This window comes from Microcaecilia unicolor, chromosome 7, assembly GCF_901765095.1.
Source record: "Microcaecilia unicolor chromosome 7, aMicUni1.1, whole genome shotgun sequence".
In the NCBI taxonomy this organism is placed as follows: Eukaryota; Metazoa; Chordata; class Amphibia; order Gymnophiona; family Siphonopidae; genus Microcaecilia; species Microcaecilia unicolor.
In genome coordinates, this window is record NC_044037.1 from 298175593 (window position 1) to 298192267 (window position 16675).

Sequence of the window (16675 nt, forward strand, 5' to 3'; positions counted from 1 at the left end):
TTCAGCAGCCCTCCTCTCCCCCCTGCCCTGAGCTCTTCCTGCCCACCAGCGATTCTTCTCTCCCCTGCCCCCCCAGCCATCTGTAGCTTTCGCTCCCCACCCCCGGGGTCCTGTCTTTTCAGTCCGCTCTCACCCATCCGCGTTCTCCCTCGCTCCGACACCGGCGATTCACGTAGAAGCCAGCCTTAATCTGCCTGCGTCGGAGCCTCTCCCTCAGACGCGTCCCACCTCTGCGTAAGACAGGAAGTTGTATTACAGGAGACGGAACGCGTCTGAGGGAGAGGCTCCGACGCAGGCAGATTAAGGCTGGCTTCTATGTGAATCGCGGCGTCGGAGCGAAGGAGAACGCGGATGGGTGAAAGCGGCGGGGGCGGGGGGAGGCAGAGACTGGTCATCTGTTTGGGGGAGCGACCGCTCCCCTTGTGCCCCACCTTGGCCAGCAGCCAAGGAAGTCCACGATTTGGCTGGGGAGGCTTAGCCTCCCCAAGCCTCTTATACGGGGCGCCTATGTATGAAAGTCATCCTTAAGTAAAATAAATAAGATTTTTTTTTCTAGAAAAACATAGTTTGCATTGGAACTTTGTCTCTCCTTACAATGAGTGAAGCTGTGAAAGAATCTTACAAAAAATTAATTTGTTTTCTCTTCTCCAGAGTTCTGTTGAATGGCTACAATTGACCTTAGAGACCTATTTTCCATGGCATGTATTTGCGACCTTATATAACTACTTTTCTCATATGTTTGGTGGTTTAGAGGAACAGCTGTCTGCAGTTGACTCTCTAATTGATTCCATGAGTCTGGTGCATGATGATGGGGAGACAGTTGAAGATTACTTTAAACCTACCAAAATCCCTAACCCTCGATTCCAGAGGTTGTTTCAGGTAAGACTGAAATATCTTACATTTCTCATAGCTGAATCTTTTATTATCGGTTTCTTTAATTGAATCTGATCAAGGTACTTTTAGACTGCTAGATACCTAAAAAAAAAAAAAAAAAAATAGCCCCAAAACAGTTTATGTTGACAGATTTATCAAACTATGATAACATTGACAATTTATGGTAAACTAGCCGTTAAGCCCGTTAAAATGGGCGAGATTTCCAGCTACCCTCCTCGCCGCCGCTCCCTCCCCCCTCCGTGCCGGGCCCCTGCACTGACCTGACAGCGCCTCTCACCTCCGGGTTTCCATGGTGTTCATGCTGTTCTTGATTTCAGATGTAATTTCTGATGGGTCCTTTTTGAAAGGAATAAAGAGTGTAACGTCGTTGGCATAGATGAATGAGTTAAAGCCATGTGTGGATAAGGACCTGGCTAGTGGGATCAACATTAGGTTAAATATAATAGGTGATAGTGGTGAGCCCTCTGGGACTCCACATAGTGCTTTCTGTGGTGGGGAGATTGTAGAGTTTGACTTTACTCAGTAAGTTCTTGTGGTTAGGAAGTCCTTGATCCATATAAGCTCCTTCCCTCCGATTCCTAATTTATTGAGTATTCTTTGTAGAATTTGGTGGTCCACCATGTTGAATGCACTTGACATGTTAAACTGGAATAGGAGGATGTGTTTGCCTATTGAGTTTTCATGTTTGAATTTGGCCAAGAGTGTGATCAGTACTGTTTCTGTGCTGTGGTGGGATCTAAAGCCTGATTGTGATTCATGTAGTATAGAGAATTTGTTGATATATTCTGTTAGTTGTTTGGGCTTCTGTACCTTCCATTGTCTTGGCCATTAGTGGTATAGATGCAGCTGGCCTGTAGTTTGTGATATCGCTGGAATTTTTTTTATTGTCGTTTAGGATTGGTGTGAGCAGAATGTTTCCCTTATCCAGTAGGAATTGGCCTTCTTGAAACATAAAGTTTAGATGGGATGCGAGTTGTTCAGTAAACTGGTCAGGTGGTACTTTCATGATGTAGTTGGGGCATGTGTCTAGTGTACAGTGTGCAGATGAGAACTTCCATATCACTTGGGATACTATCTCGTGTGAGAGCTGGGTGAAAGTTGTCCACATTGGCGATTCCTCTGGGGGATTGTCTAGTTTGTCTGTGAAGGTTTCAAGGTTGGTGTCTGTCTGAGGTAGATTTTTCCATAAATTGATGATCTTCTCTTCAAAATATTTGACTAGTTCATTTGCTGGTGGTAGATCTTCGTTCATTGTTGTCATTGTTTTGTTGTCAAGTAGGTTGTTTACAAGCCTGTATAATTTCCTCATGTCTTTATAGTCGGAGCCTATATTTCCCTGTAGAATTTTCTTTGTGCTTGTCTTAATTTGTGTTTGTACCTCTTTTGTGCTTCTTTCTGTGTGGTTATTATAGATTCGGTTTTGATTTTTCTCCAAGATTGCTCTTGTTGTCTGCATTGGACTTTTAGTTCCATCAATTCTTCATCGTACCATGGGATTGTGTTGCTTTTTTTTTTTTTTTGAAGCTTTGGTTCATATGAGTGCTATTTTGTCTAGGGTTGTTCCACTCTGTGATGAAGTCAATGGAGTCATATCCCTCGGATTTTGTCCAGAGCACCCAAAATTGGGTGCATATCCCAGATCGGCGCTCAAAATTATTAGTTAATGGGCTTCAGTGGTTGAATTATTGGAGTTAACAAGCACTTAATGATTTGGATGTTGATCTGGCTGTTCGCTATTCTGTAACAATGGGCGCCTAAATTTGATCGGGTGCAACTCAGAAGGAGGTGTGGCCATTGAAGGGTCAGGGGTGGGTCAGGGGCATTCACAAAAGATGCATGCAGTATTACAGAATAGCAGGGATTTACACCCAGTGTTGCTTTTTTGTCTGTGTGCCAGGATTTACATCAGGTTTTAGCTGGCATCGGTTCTGGTGCTCATTGTTATTCTATAAAGAGCACTCATCTCAGAACACCCTTTTATAGAATAATGTTGAGCACTGATTTTTATCAGCGCCTTTTTTGGCTCCATTTATAGAATTACTCCCATGGGCCATCAACTACATGTCTTTTAAAGAAACAGCCACTTGTACTCTACCGAGCCACTACTGGTATCATAACTGAAAACACTCTTGATCTAAATCTCTTCCCTTTGACCTCACGTATAGTTGGAATCTCCAGTAAGAACTGTGTGCTCAATCTTTGCCCAAATCTGCCTCAGAACGTGCATCTGAAGGTTTAAATTTAATTCTTATCCTTGTTTTCACATTTCATTCCTGTCTGACAGTGTCTACAACACAGGGCCTTTCACCCTGGTGATCCACTGCCTGCTATCGAGCAGCAGATCCTGGACATGCTGGACAAGCCACAGGAAGTGACTGCAAGGTGCCAGGCATCTTTGGAAAAAATAAAAAATCATTTTCCTCTGCAGGAGGTCAGCAAGAAAAAGGACCAGAAGACAGCAGAGGACATTTTCCAAAACAAGTAAGGGACCTGTTCTGAAAACTGCATGTCTCCTACCCGTTTCAGAATTCAGGTTTGCTGGGAGCATGCCAAATCCTCCTATAGAAAGGCAACTAAGCCACTGAGTCCATGTTTTACTACAATGGCTTCATTTTCAGCATTAGCAGTGAACCTGAGAGACTAAGATCTCCTCCTGCATACTCTGGCAAGGGGTGAAGTTCATTCCTGTTTTGGTGTATGCAAATTGAAAAAACATGCATTGTTACTTGTTATATAGGGTTTGGCCAAAAAAACTACCTGCCAATAAACAACAAAGATGTTGTTAAATTGCTAGAGTGTGATCAAAATAGCGTGAACCTCTTAGTCACTTTCTTGCCCCCTTTATAAAATATATTCCGGCCATGTTCATCCGGCAGCACTAAAACTGGAAAGTCAATGCTGGGCCCTGTGCAGGCTTCGATATTGAATTTCTGTTTTTCTTAAAAACCGGCTAGCGCATATCTGGTTAAGTTAATATTCAAACAACCAGCCATAGACTAGTGCATAAAGAAAGGACAGCTATTTATGCGCTAAACATGGCCGGTTAGCTCTGAGTATTGAGAGCTAACCAGACTCCGCTTCTGAAATGCCTCTGGAATGCCCTGACGTAGCCGACTTCCACTTTGGTGCTAACCAGTCATTTTCAGCACCATTTTTTGAATATCGACTGGCTCCTTCCAAAGGCCACATGTCAGATGTTGGTGTTTACCAAATACAGATATTGTGATGGCTGCATGTGATTCTCATGAAGGTTAGTACAATAATGGTTTGTGAATTTGGATTGAATAAACCAAGGAGTTTTTCTGAACCTGTGATTTATTTATTTATGCATTCTTGTATCCCACTATTATCCAAAAAGAAGTTTCGGTTCAAAGTGGCTTACAATTTATATTTTGGTGGAGTTACAATAGTGTTGTGCAATGTTGAGAGGACATCTATAGTTCGTATGGTTATTTATAGAGTTTTTGAAGAGATAGACTTGAAATGGAAAAGGTAGTGGTAGCTTTTGTGTTCAATTGTAGAGTTTTGGTGATATTTATTCATATAGTTTTTGAAGAGGTAGATTTGAAAGGAAAGCGATGACATCTTTGTGATTAGCTGTAGAATTTTTTTGAAGTGGTAGGTTTTCTTTTCTTTTCTGAATTGGAGGAGATTTGTGATGCTTCTTATGGTTTTTGGTATCGAGTTCCACCATTTGGAACCTAAATCCTGCTGTGTAGATAGTTTTGTAGATGGTGTTTTTGCAGTTGGGTAGATGTAGGAGTAGGTAGTTTGTTTTCTGGGCTGGCATTTCTTGAGGATAGTTCAGTCATGTTAAGCATATATTCGGGTGCCATTCCAAAGAGTATCTTGAAAATTAGGGTGCTCGCTTTGAAAAATATTCTTGCCTTGACTGATAGCCAGTGCAGTGTATCAAGCAGTGGAGTTGCTCTTTCATATTTCAATTTCTTGAAAATCAGTCTTGCTGCTGTGCTTTGGACCGTGTTTTCCTTGCACCACAATAGTATTGTTGATTGGACCAATATTCAGAAAGATTGTCTAAGGAAAATGTCTCTTATTCTCAGTTTCCATAGTGTTCTGAAGCGTTTTGATGTTATTGCTGATATTTGATTGTCCAGTGTTAGGTGTTTGTCGAGAATGATTACTAGTATTTTAAGTTGTGTTTCGATGTGGTATGTTTGTTGGTTGATTGTGAATTTTTGGTAGGATGTGAGGTTGTGTAGGCTGGATAGTACTAGGAATTTGGTTTTGTCTCTCTCCCCCTGCTGTGTTCTCCAGCATGTCTCTCTCTCTCTCTCCCCCCCCCCCCCCCCCCCCCCCCACACACACAAGTGAAGGGGCATTTTCGAAAGGGATGTCCAAGTTTTGATGAGGACGTCCCTCGCAAAACGTCCCCATCCAGAGGTGGGGAAGCCCTATTTTTGAAACAAGATGGACGTCCATCTTTCATTTCGATAATACGGTCAGGGACGCCCAAATCCTGAAATTTGTCGTCCTTAGAGATGGTCGTCTCTAGACTTGGTCGTTTCTGATTTTCAGTGATAATTAAACCAAGGACGTCCATCTCAGAAATGACCAAATGCAAGCCATTTGGTCGTAGGAGGAGCCAACATTTGTAGTGCACTGGTCCCCCTGACATGCCAGGACACCAACCGGTCACCCTAGGGGGCACTGCAGTGGACTTCATAAATTGCTCCCAGGAACATAGCTTCCAGGAACATAGCTCCCTTACCTTGTGTGCTGAGCCCCCCAACCCCCCCCCCCCAAACCCACTACCCCCAACTGTACACCATTACAGTAGCCGTTACGGGTGAAGGGGGGGCACCTAGATGTGGGGTACATTGGGTCTGTGGTGGGTTTTGGAGGGCTCGTTGTTTCCTCCACAAACGTAACAGGTAGGGGGGGTATGGGCCTGGGTCCGCCTGCCAGAAGTGCACTGCAGTACCCACTAAAACTGCTCCAGGGACCTGCATAATGCTGTCATGGATCTGAGTATGACATCTGAGGCTGGCAATCAATATTTTTAAAGATGTTTTTTGAGGGTGGGAGGGGGTTAGTGACCACTGGGGGGAGTAAGGGGAGGTCGTCCCCCATTCTCTCTGTTGGTCATCTGGTCATTTTGGGCACCTTTTTTGTGCCTTGGTCGTAAGAAAAACACGACCAGTAAAGTCGTCCAAGTGTTCGTCAGGGACGTCCTTGTTTCTTTCGATTATGGGTTGAGGACGTCCTAGTGTTAGGCACGCCCAAGTCCCGCCTTCGCTATGCCTCCGATATGCCCCCTTGAGCTTTAGCTGTCCCTGCGACGGAAAGCAGTTGGGGACGTCCAAAATCGGCTTTCAATTATACCGATTTGGATGACCCTGTGAGGAGGACACCCATCTTCCGATTTATGTCGAAAGATGGGCATCCTTCTCTTTCGAAAATGAGCCCAATGCTGTCCAACATCTCTTTCCTTCTCTCCACTGTAAGATGCTCACCATTTTACCTCCGCATGGCCATTAATTTGAAAAATGGAATATTGTCCATTTTCTGGCTATGCTAAAAATGGCCTTAGCGCATAAGGCCATGTTTTAGTGCAACTTTGTAACTGGTCTCATCCCTTCAAAGGAGATGTGTTCACTCATAGTGATGGGGCTTGGGACAGCTCCCTACAGAACAATGCAGACTTTCCACTGGAGCGATGTCTTGCTAAAATTATTGGAGGAGTTTGCTTCAGAACTTTGTAATTGCACTCTCACAGCACCAGGGACTCCTTGGGTATATCTGGGTTCACATTTAGTCCCTGCCCCAACCCCTGTGCCTATAAGGATGACTGTCATTGCTTTATTTCATCTAACTGTTTTATTTGTTTCATTTAAAGAGTTCAGTCTGAATACTGGATTAATTTGTTCTATGTTGGAATTGGTTTTCTCTGAAGGCGCTTTGAATTTCAGGCAAATTTTACCTACATCTGTGACAGGAGGGGTGGAGGATATTTGGCTATATTTCTGTAGCTGGCTTGACGTTGATTAGGAACAGAGCCGTTATAAAAGCATTAAGAATTCAAGACCATTTTTGACAGAGAAATACCAGTCATATTAGAATTGGGAAAGTGAGTCAGGAGAGGAAGTGGACTGCTGCAGGTCACAGTCAGTAGTGGAACCCACATTAAAACTGGGAGCTCACTATTCAAATTGCATCCATACTTTTTATGATATTACTAGCCGTTGAGCCCGTTAAAACGGGCTAGTATTGGAATGGGGGTTTTCCAAGGCCCCTCCCCCCCCGAGGTCACCGTTACCGGTACCCCCCCCCCCCCCCCCGGAGTCGCCGCCGCCACCCCTCCACCCGGCCCTCTCTTCTCTATTCAGCTTACATCGCCACAGCATGCAGATCAGTTGAGCTCCCGGCGCGTCGGCCTTCCTTCTCTGCCTGTGTCCTGCCCTCATGTGACGTAACGTCAGCGAGGGCAGGACACAGGCAGGGAAGGAAGGTCGACGGGAGCTCAGCTGATCTGCGTGCTGCGGCGATGTAAGTTGAATAGCGAAGAGAGGGCCCGGGCCGGGTGGAGGGGTGGCGGCGGCGACTCCGGGGGGGGGGGGAGCGGTAGCGACCTCGGCAGTTCCCTACCTCCCTCCCTCCCTTCACGCAGTTTCCCTCTCTGTCCCGCCCCCGTCATCACATATTGGTGCAGGGGCGGGACAGAGACTGCGCATTTGCGGGTGAGTACGGTCACTCGCAATTTAAACGTTTGATGGTATGGAAGACAGGATGTAATGTTTGAATGATTTACTTGACTGCCTTTTGATAAAACAACAGGGCAGCTAACAAAGACAAAAAATGTCTGTAAGAGGAGAAACTTAAGAACATAAGAATAGCCATACTGGGTCAGACCAATGGTCCATCTAGCCCAGTATCCTGCTTCCAACAGTGGCCAATCCAGGTCACAAGTACATGGCAGCAACATTCCACACTACCAGTCCCAGGGCAAGCAATGGCTTCCCCCATGTCCATCTCGATGACATATGGACTTTTCCTCCAGGAACTTGTCCAAATCTGTTTTTTAACCCAGATATGCTAACCACTGTTACCACATCCTCCAGCAACAAGGTCCAGAGGACAATTATTTATCGAGTGAAAAAATATTTCCTCCTCTTTGTTTTAAAAGTATTTCCATGTAATTTCATTGAGTGCCGCCTGGTCTTTGCACTGTTTGAAAGAGTGAAAAATCAATTCACTTTTACCCGTTTTACATCACTCAGGATTTTGCAGACCTCAGTCATATCCCCCCTCAGCCGTCTCTTTTCCAAGCTGAAGAGCCCTAGCCTCTTCAACCTTTCTTCATACAGGAGGAGTTCCGTCCCGTTTCTCATTTTGGTCGCTGTTCTTGGAACCTTTTCTAATTCCACTATATCTTTTTTGAGATACGGCGACCAGAATTGAATGCAGTATTCAAGGTGACATTGTATTATAATATTCTTGGTCTTATTTTGCATCCCTTTCCTAATAATTCCTAGCATCCTGTTTGCTTTTTTGGCCACCACCATACTCTGGGCAGAAGATTTCAGGATATTGTCTACAGTGACACCTAGATCTTTTTCTTGAGTGCTGATTCCTAAGGTGGACTCCTAGGATCAGGTAACTATGATTCGGATTATTCTTCCCAATGTACATCACAGACAGACAGTCATCCACTGGAGCAGTCAACGACAAAAATATACACAGGGGATATGTTACTGAGGCCCAAGAAATAATATTTTATTTCAGTTTATTAATAATATACTTTACCAAGCTAAAATTCATAAAACATTTGAAGTGATTTTTGAAGCTGCTTCATATTTTTTGGCTTTCCCTTCCAAAATATTTGGTGAACTATTTATTTATTTATTGGGATTTATTTATTAAGAGTCTGATAGGTACGGGTGGAGAGAGGGATCTTGGGGTGATAGTATCTGAGGATTTGAAGGCGACGAAACAGTGTGACAAGGCGGTGGCAGTAGCTAGAAGGTTGTTAGGCTGTATAAAGAGAGGTGTGACCAGCAGAAGAAAGGGGGTGTTGATGCCCCTGTATAAGTCGTTGGTGAGGCCCCACCTGGAGTATTGTGTTCAGTTTTGGAGGCCGTATCTTGTTAAGGATGTAAAAAGAATTGAAGCGGTGCAAAGAAAAGCTACGAGAATGGTATGGGATTTGCGTTACAAGACGTATGAGGAGAGACTTGCTGAACTAAACATGTATACTCTGGAGGAAAGGAGAAACAGGGGTGATATGATACAGACGTTCAAATATTTGAAAGGTATTAATCCGCAAACAAATCTTTTCCGGAGATGGGAAGGTGGTAGAACGAGAGGACATGAAATGAGATTGAAGGGGGGCAGACTCAAGAAAAATGTCAGGAAGTATTTTTTCACGGAGAGAGTAGTGGATGCTTGGAATGCCCTCCCGCGGGAGGTGGTGGAAATGAAAACGGTAACGGAATTCAAACATGAGTGGGATAAGCATAAAGGAATCCTGTGCCGAAGGAATGGATCCTCAGGAGCTTAGTCAAGATCAGGAGGCGAGGCTGGTGGTTGGGAGGCGGGGAGAGGGCTGGGACAGACTTATACGGTCTGTGCCAGAGCCGGTGGTGGGAAGCGGGACTGGTGGTTGGGAGGCGGGGATAGTGCTGGACAGACTTGTACGGTCTGTGCCAGAGCCGGGGTTGGGAGGCAGGGCTGGGGAGGTGATAGTGCTGGGCAGACTTATACGGTCTGTGCCTGTGCCAGAGCCGGTGGTTGGGAGGTGGGGCTGGTGGTTGGGAGGCGGGGATAGTGCGGGGCAGACTTATACGGTCTGTGCCCTGAAGAGCACAGGTGCAAATCAAAGTAGGGTATACACAAAAAGCAGCAAATATGAGTTATCTTGTTGGGCAGACTGGATGGACCGTGCAGGTCTTTTTCTGCCGTCATCTACTATATGTTACTATGAAGAGATTCACCCAAGGCAGTGTATAGCAAGTACCGTTAAACATAAAACTTACAATTTAGTTAACAGCATAACAATAGTAAAATAACCACAAATAAACATAAATACAATAAATGAAGTAAAGTTGCCGAAACATCAAACTTTTTTCCATGTTCGTCAGATTGTTCAGTGAATCTATTTAATTGGCTTGTCAAGTGTTTTGGTATCCTATTAGAAAAAGTAACTATAACCGTCCAAGTCATGTATACTGTTGCTGTGGTATATTTTTCTGGGAGAGGAGCATACAAGAGCTTGCATATTTCTTTTTAAGAGTATAATCGGACCATTTTTATTCTGTTCTCACTCACTTGTTGCTTGATTCATGCCTTGAAATTAATGTTGGAAGAGTGTATTGTATTCCATATTGCTTTTTATTTCTTTAATAGAGATCTTTATTGTTACTGTCTTGTAATTACTGCCCTGAGTGGGCTGTAATGTGCGTATGAGGTAGACTGCTAGTTTTGTTCCGTTTCTCATTCAGTGTCTGACATGTGCCCACCTGTGTCTTTGTGAAGAGTGTGTTCCCAACCTAAATTATTCACATTGAAATTTTGATTCTGTCCACCATCCCTTCCCTGAAAGAAAATGATATGAATCTGATGAGATGAGTAGCCTTGTAATTGTTATGAGTTTGATTTTATTTTTGAATCCGAAACAGATGAATGTGTGGAGTTAAGTGCCACTGCTTGATTAATGGTGACTGAAAGCAGAGTGGTAAGCTTGGACAGGTGAATAAATGTAGTAGAGAGACTTGAGAGAACAGGCAAGGATAGTGGAGGTAGGATTTAGAAGGTAGAGCTGAATGCAGGAGAGACTTAGGGGACCAATGCAGAAAAGTGCACAAGGCTTTGCGTCCCACTTCGCTTGGCTTTGCACAATTTTGTGAGCACCTTATGGAAAAATGGATTTTGCACATGAGCAAACTGTGTCCAATGCGTAATGCACACACCAGCGCTTTTGGCCATTCAGCAGAGATGCAGAGAAGTGCACAGAAGACCAAAAGGCTAAGTACAACACCGTGGCTTCAACGCTAGGTCTGAGGAGGCATAAAAGGTTTGCTTGGAACTTTGGTGGTAGCGTTAGTGCGTATTTCTTACCTGTTTCTTCCCTTTACTGTGAGCATAATGAGCAACGGTTTTTTTTGAGCATTGGGGGGAGGTGTGTTGGTATAAGGCACACAAGTGCTAGGCTTGGGGGAAACACAGGTCTGCACACAAAAATGGTAGCAGCACCTGAGTTGCATGCACGTACAGCTGCACATGTGCTGGAATGCTATTCACATAAATATTGGTATTGCAAAACTTTTATGCACAGAACAGCATTCCAGCACATGTGCAGATATGTGTGCATGCATCTCTGGGTGCTGGTTTCTGCAGAGACATAGCTTCTGCTAGTGCATACTCATGTGCACATGTGTCCGGGGCGTATTCACATGTTAGTGCATGTTTTTTTGCAGGGCTTATTTGCATACTAGTAAAAAAGGCTTGTTTCTGATGCAAATGAAACGGGGGCTAGCAAGGTTTTCTTCTGTGTGCATGTGGGAGTGTGTGTGTCCCTGCCCTCTGCCCTCTCTCCCCTCCCCCTTCTGAGTCCTTCACTGTTACAGAGAGAGCGATTTGATTTCATGCTTTGCTGTGTTTTCCTTCACTGTTTGTGTTACAGAGAGAGCGAGGGCGGGGCAGACACTCATGGGGAAACCGGATATCTCTCCCCCTTCACACTTCCGGCTGGAGGCTTCATTTAGAACGTTGGTGGTGCCTTTTATATATAGAGATTGGTTACTGCATTGAGGAGCAAAGCTCTGGTGTTACTCTTGAGCTAAGAAGCGAAGTGTTAGCTCTAATTCAAGGTTTTAGCATCAACCCCTTAGGCAGTAGATGGAGAAACACAGAGGCTGCGCAAAATCTGGTTGAGAGCTTGCAACCTCTTAAAGATTAGCAAAAACAAGCAAGGAGTTAGAATGGAAGCAGACATTTCAAGGTACATGCATGGATATTGGAGAGAGGGTATGGAAAGCTTCCACCAGGGCTCTGTTTCTTTTGATTGATTATGACTAAGAAGCATAAAGAGAGGCCAGGTATTTACTCATCAACAGGGAATGGGACTTGATATACCACCTTTCAAAGCTGTTTACGTATTATATACAGGTATTTATTTGTACCTGGGGCAATGGAGGTTTAAGTGACTTGCCCAGAGTCACAAGGAGACGCAGAGGGAGTCGAACCCAATTCCCCAGGATCAAAGTCCACTGCACTAACCACTAGGCTACTCCTCCACTCCAGTCCCAGCTCCCTCTTTCTTTTCCCTTTCAACTATGAATGCCTTTGTGGTACATGGACCATCGGCTGGGGAAGGTTCTCTTGGAGAAGCTGGGGGAGAAGCAGTGCCTTCAGTGCTCCTGGAATGCAGTGTTTCGTTGACCCATAAAGAACAGGTTCCCCCTGTAAAATCTAGCCAGCATGCAGGTGGGCTGTGCTGAGCTGGAACTAGCACGGACTGATGACATCACTCCCCCATCCCCACAGCAAGAGGCAAGGGAAGCGTAGCAGAAATGGCTTCCTTGGAAGGAGGTGAGCTTCAAGAGCGAGAACAGTGTGGAGTTGTTGGTAACATCACAATGGAAAGCCAGATAGGACTGGATGGGACCCGTGTTGCTGTCCCGGAGAGCCAAAGTACCCACAGCATCTGTATAGTTGGCACAAAGTAGTGGAAGAGTTTCTGCTTTAGAATTAAAGCCAGAAAGCCAAGAGGCCAACTGGTGGTGTTATGGACTCGAGGGGAGAAGCTGGAAACTGAGGGAGATAAAATGGCAAAACTTGGAGATTCTCTTGTTAAGGTTAACCTTGACTTAGTTACTTAAAGTGAGAACTTAGTCCATTGTAGGAATCCACGGTGGATAAACGTTCCATATATTCCAGGGATATTTGCTCATTATGGGGTAAATTCAATAAATGACGCCTAAAGATTGGCGCCAGAAAAATAGCACTTAATGCTGTTCTGTAAATGGTGCTTAAAGTTAGGCGCTGTTTATAGAATAGTGCTAAATACCGGGAGCTGCAACTACATTTAGGCACGATCATTTACACCAGTGAAACCTTGGTGTAAAGAAGTCCTGTGCCTAAATTAGATGCAGATCTCTCTTATTCTGTAACACAGCGCAGAAATTGTGGGAATGCCTCTGATTCCATCCATGTCCCTCCCATAGCTGCACCCCCTTTTTGGAGCTACTCGTAGTATTTACATGTGGATCCAGGCGCATAAATATTGCCAGTTAGCACCGATAATTGATTGTGGTGATTATTGGCTCGTTATTCAGTTATATTGCACGTGCAAATTGGGCGTGGGCCCAACTTTGCACAAGCAGTTTAAAACGCCATTTATAGAATTAGGGGGTATATGTTTAAGTGGTATGTGACTGAGATTCTACATGTTTCATCTGAATCTGTTCCACCTGTAGTAAGAGCCTTTTATTTACCACCATTTAAAAACAAAGTTGGTGAGGAAGGTCAAGACAAGATTTCTTTAATTTCTGAGAATAGCTTGGATCTCGTTGCTTTTCTGGAATCTTCTAAGAATGAGGTGGTTATTCTTTCCACTCTTGAGCAGGAAATTATCAACATGCGCTACTGTTAATATGTGTTATTTTACTGTTATCCCCAGCTATTAGTAACTAAGAGGCATATTTTCAAAGCACTTAGACTTATAAAATTATATAGTAACCTGTGGAATTTTGTAAGTCTAAGTGCTTTGAAAATGAGTCCCTAAGTCTCGTTGCAAAAACAGCACAAATTAGTAGTAAAATAGCACCTCTTAATGGTGGCCTGCATTGCTAACTGTACCCTTTAAAAACAATGCCTTTAGATCCTAAATATTTTCTTTAAGCACAGGTATTCTTTTTCCTGATACAGGTCAAAGTCAGTCAGAAGCAACCTAAGCAGTTTTTGTTGATGCACCCTAGGGTCTTGGCCCTTGGGTCATTCCTTGTAAATGTGTTATAAAATATCAAAATGCTACATACATATTTGACCTTTCTCAATTGGTGCTGTTTTTGAGTAACAAGGCGTTGGCCTAGGGTTAAATAGATTCAACTTGGGAGGGGGAGGGTTCTTATGTCTAGTCTGAATCTTTGCTTTCTGTAACCTGTGTGAATATTTTTATATTGTTTTTCTTGTAGTTAATTTTCCCCTTTTGTGAAGACTTGTTTCTTCTTATATTGTTTGATCTCTTGAATTCACCTCTATTGAGGACTTGACTAGTTCAGATTTCTTATATTGTTTGATCTCTTGATTTCACCTCTATTGAGGACTTGACTAGTTCAGATTTCTTATTTTGTTCTCTTGCATTGTTAGTAATTATTTTGATTACTTATTCAAGTGAATGCCTTGATTTATATTGGAAAATTCAATATATATATTTTTTTTTTAAAGAGAGAAATTCTACACAAGGAGACTTGGAAAATGCCCATCAAGGTGTTTGTTAGATAGGGAAATGAGATGAGGGTTGAATGAAGCTACGGGATTGTTTAGGAATTTTGGAGCAGGTACACAGAAGTGGTAGAGAAGAGGGTAAGGGGGTTTGGGGGTTGTTCATAGATGTGTTAAAGAGAGCATAGGAAATAGGATTGGGCAGTATGTGAGAGTACTGTGTTGAAAGTCTTTTCTCCGTACACATATGTTAAAAATATCACATTCTTTGACTAAAAGTTGAGAAGACTGTAGCATGACTAAAGTAATAACCCAGCACGTCTCATCTGTTCTTCTAAAGTGTTAGACTTAATTTATATATTTGTTTTTGGATGAAATGTTGCTGTTTGTAGCCACTCTGATAGAATCCATTCAGAAGTCTGATGTGTCCATAGCTCAGTTCTGGATGGAGGATTGGGCCCAAGAGCCTTGTCCTACCGACATGCAGATTGCATCAAGACCATTTTCCGTTTGGAAAGTACACAATAGCCCCCCGATATTCAAAGCTGTTTAACTGGCCAGACATGGCCGCTGACTGGTGAAATAGCATATCGGTGCCTAAGTGTGGATATTCAGCGGGAGATAAACGGTTATCACCCACAGTTAGGCGTGGATATTTAGTGCATAACCGGCTATGTTCAGAGGTTAAAATAGACCTATCTTTAACTGCTAAAAAGTTAACTGGTTAGCGCTGAATATTGGCTTAACTGGTTAACTTTTTAGCGGTTAAAAAAAAACAAACCCTGATATTCAGTGCTGGTCTCCGGAAATGACCTGGCATTAAATATCCAGGTTTAACGCCGGTGGTGGACAGCAAAAGCGCTGCCCGCTGCCGACTGAATATATCAGACCTTAGATGTTTAAGAACTCTACCCTGATTGCCCACATCCCATAGTTAATGTGTCAAAGTGCTGCCATCATTTCTTCTTTTCATGGATTTATTTCGATGAGCCTCTTGATTTGATTACAGCCTGGGTTTCTGACAGATAGCATGCTGATTGCTAGTGCCAAAGCTTCCATTCTGATTATAGTGATTATGTGACAGTTCAATAACAATCATTCTAAAAAAGAAAGGTAAGAAAATTGTTCTCCCCCCCCCCCCCCCCCAAGGTTTCGGTTGCACTAAAAAAAGCCCCATTCAGACCATTTCTGCTTTCTTTATAATGTCTGTTTGATTAGCAGAGCTGCTGTATTAAGGTGGTACACAGTTCACTGTACAGAACCGGAGAACAAGTACCACAGGCAGCTCGGTGCTTTGGGACCTGGTCCGTTCACTTTTCTTCTGTAAAACTGGATAATTTAGTGGGCTAGTACAGAACCTTTCACCTTTGGGACTGGATTTAGAGGATCATGTAAAGGATAAAAGCCTTCACCTCAGACTGGATGGTGCAGTGGGATAGTAGAAGAATATTGAACTTTTTTCACCTTATGAAACTGGTTGAATAAAGTGAAACTTGAGTCACCATAGCAATTAAATTCATGATATTTTAAATAAAATGTGTTCAGGTTAAGTTCTTATGAACAAAAAAGCTCTTCTGTTTGAAGCTATGTTCAGAAGTATTTTTGCCAGCTGCAGTGGGAAGTGTATAGCCAGTTCTGTTGTACTGTGAATACTTTTTAAAAATTATTCTCTTACCTTGGGTTTTTTTGTAGTTCCCAAAGTGCTGTTCACATCTACATGTACAGGCTTGGCTGATTGTGCTTTGCTCATTGTACACTACTGGAAGAATAGACTGCTGTGGTTTCAACAGCTCATGTTTAGCATCAACTACTGTTGGTTCAATAAAAGTATTGCAGTCTGGGCAGAAAAGAAGCATTTCATAACTAAAGCTGCATTCCTATTGATCTTGATCCGAGAATAGAGTCGTTTTAGAGTGTATGTGGCAATATATGTATGTGCCTGAAATGGCTTTCATAGAATTAGTCTCAAAAACACAAAAATCACTCCTTTTATACAATCTGTAGATGAGTGCAAGACCCTGAACTATAACAACAAATATGTATAAATAAAATAGCCTCAATAGCCCAGGGAACCTATAATTAGGACTCCACTGAATTGGCTAACATCATGGGCTCCTCCTGCCTTCCGAAAAAACTCACAGATAGCAAAAAAAACTCCCTGACTCAGGGAGAAAAAGGTTTTGTGAATAAAAAACGGAAAGCGGGGTATTTTCAGCTATTAAAGAACAGTCAAAATCTATGCACCCCACTACAGAGAGTACTTAATGGATATAAAGAACTTGTAGATTCCCTTCATTGACCTCTTAATAATATGAACTGGAAAAATTCCAAAAATAAAGCACAATTACATTGTTTACTATTCAACACGGATCAGCCA

The 16675-nt window shown here is 43.1% G+C and overlaps 1 protein-coding gene across 1 annotated transcript in view; it reads left to right on the forward strand.

The window, feature by feature from the left end:
• XRCC5 (X-ray repair cross complementing 5) overlaps positions 1-16675 on the forward strand; it is a 177494-nt gene that overhangs the window by 89975 nt on the left and 70844 nt on the right. The window contains exons 13-14 of the mRNA XM_030209911.1: positions 752-879; positions 3179-3375. Of these exons, the coding sequence (XP_030065771.1) occupies positions 752-879; positions 3179-3375 (325 nt within the window). The remainder of the gene's footprint in view (positions 1-751; positions 880-3178; positions 3376-16675) is intronic.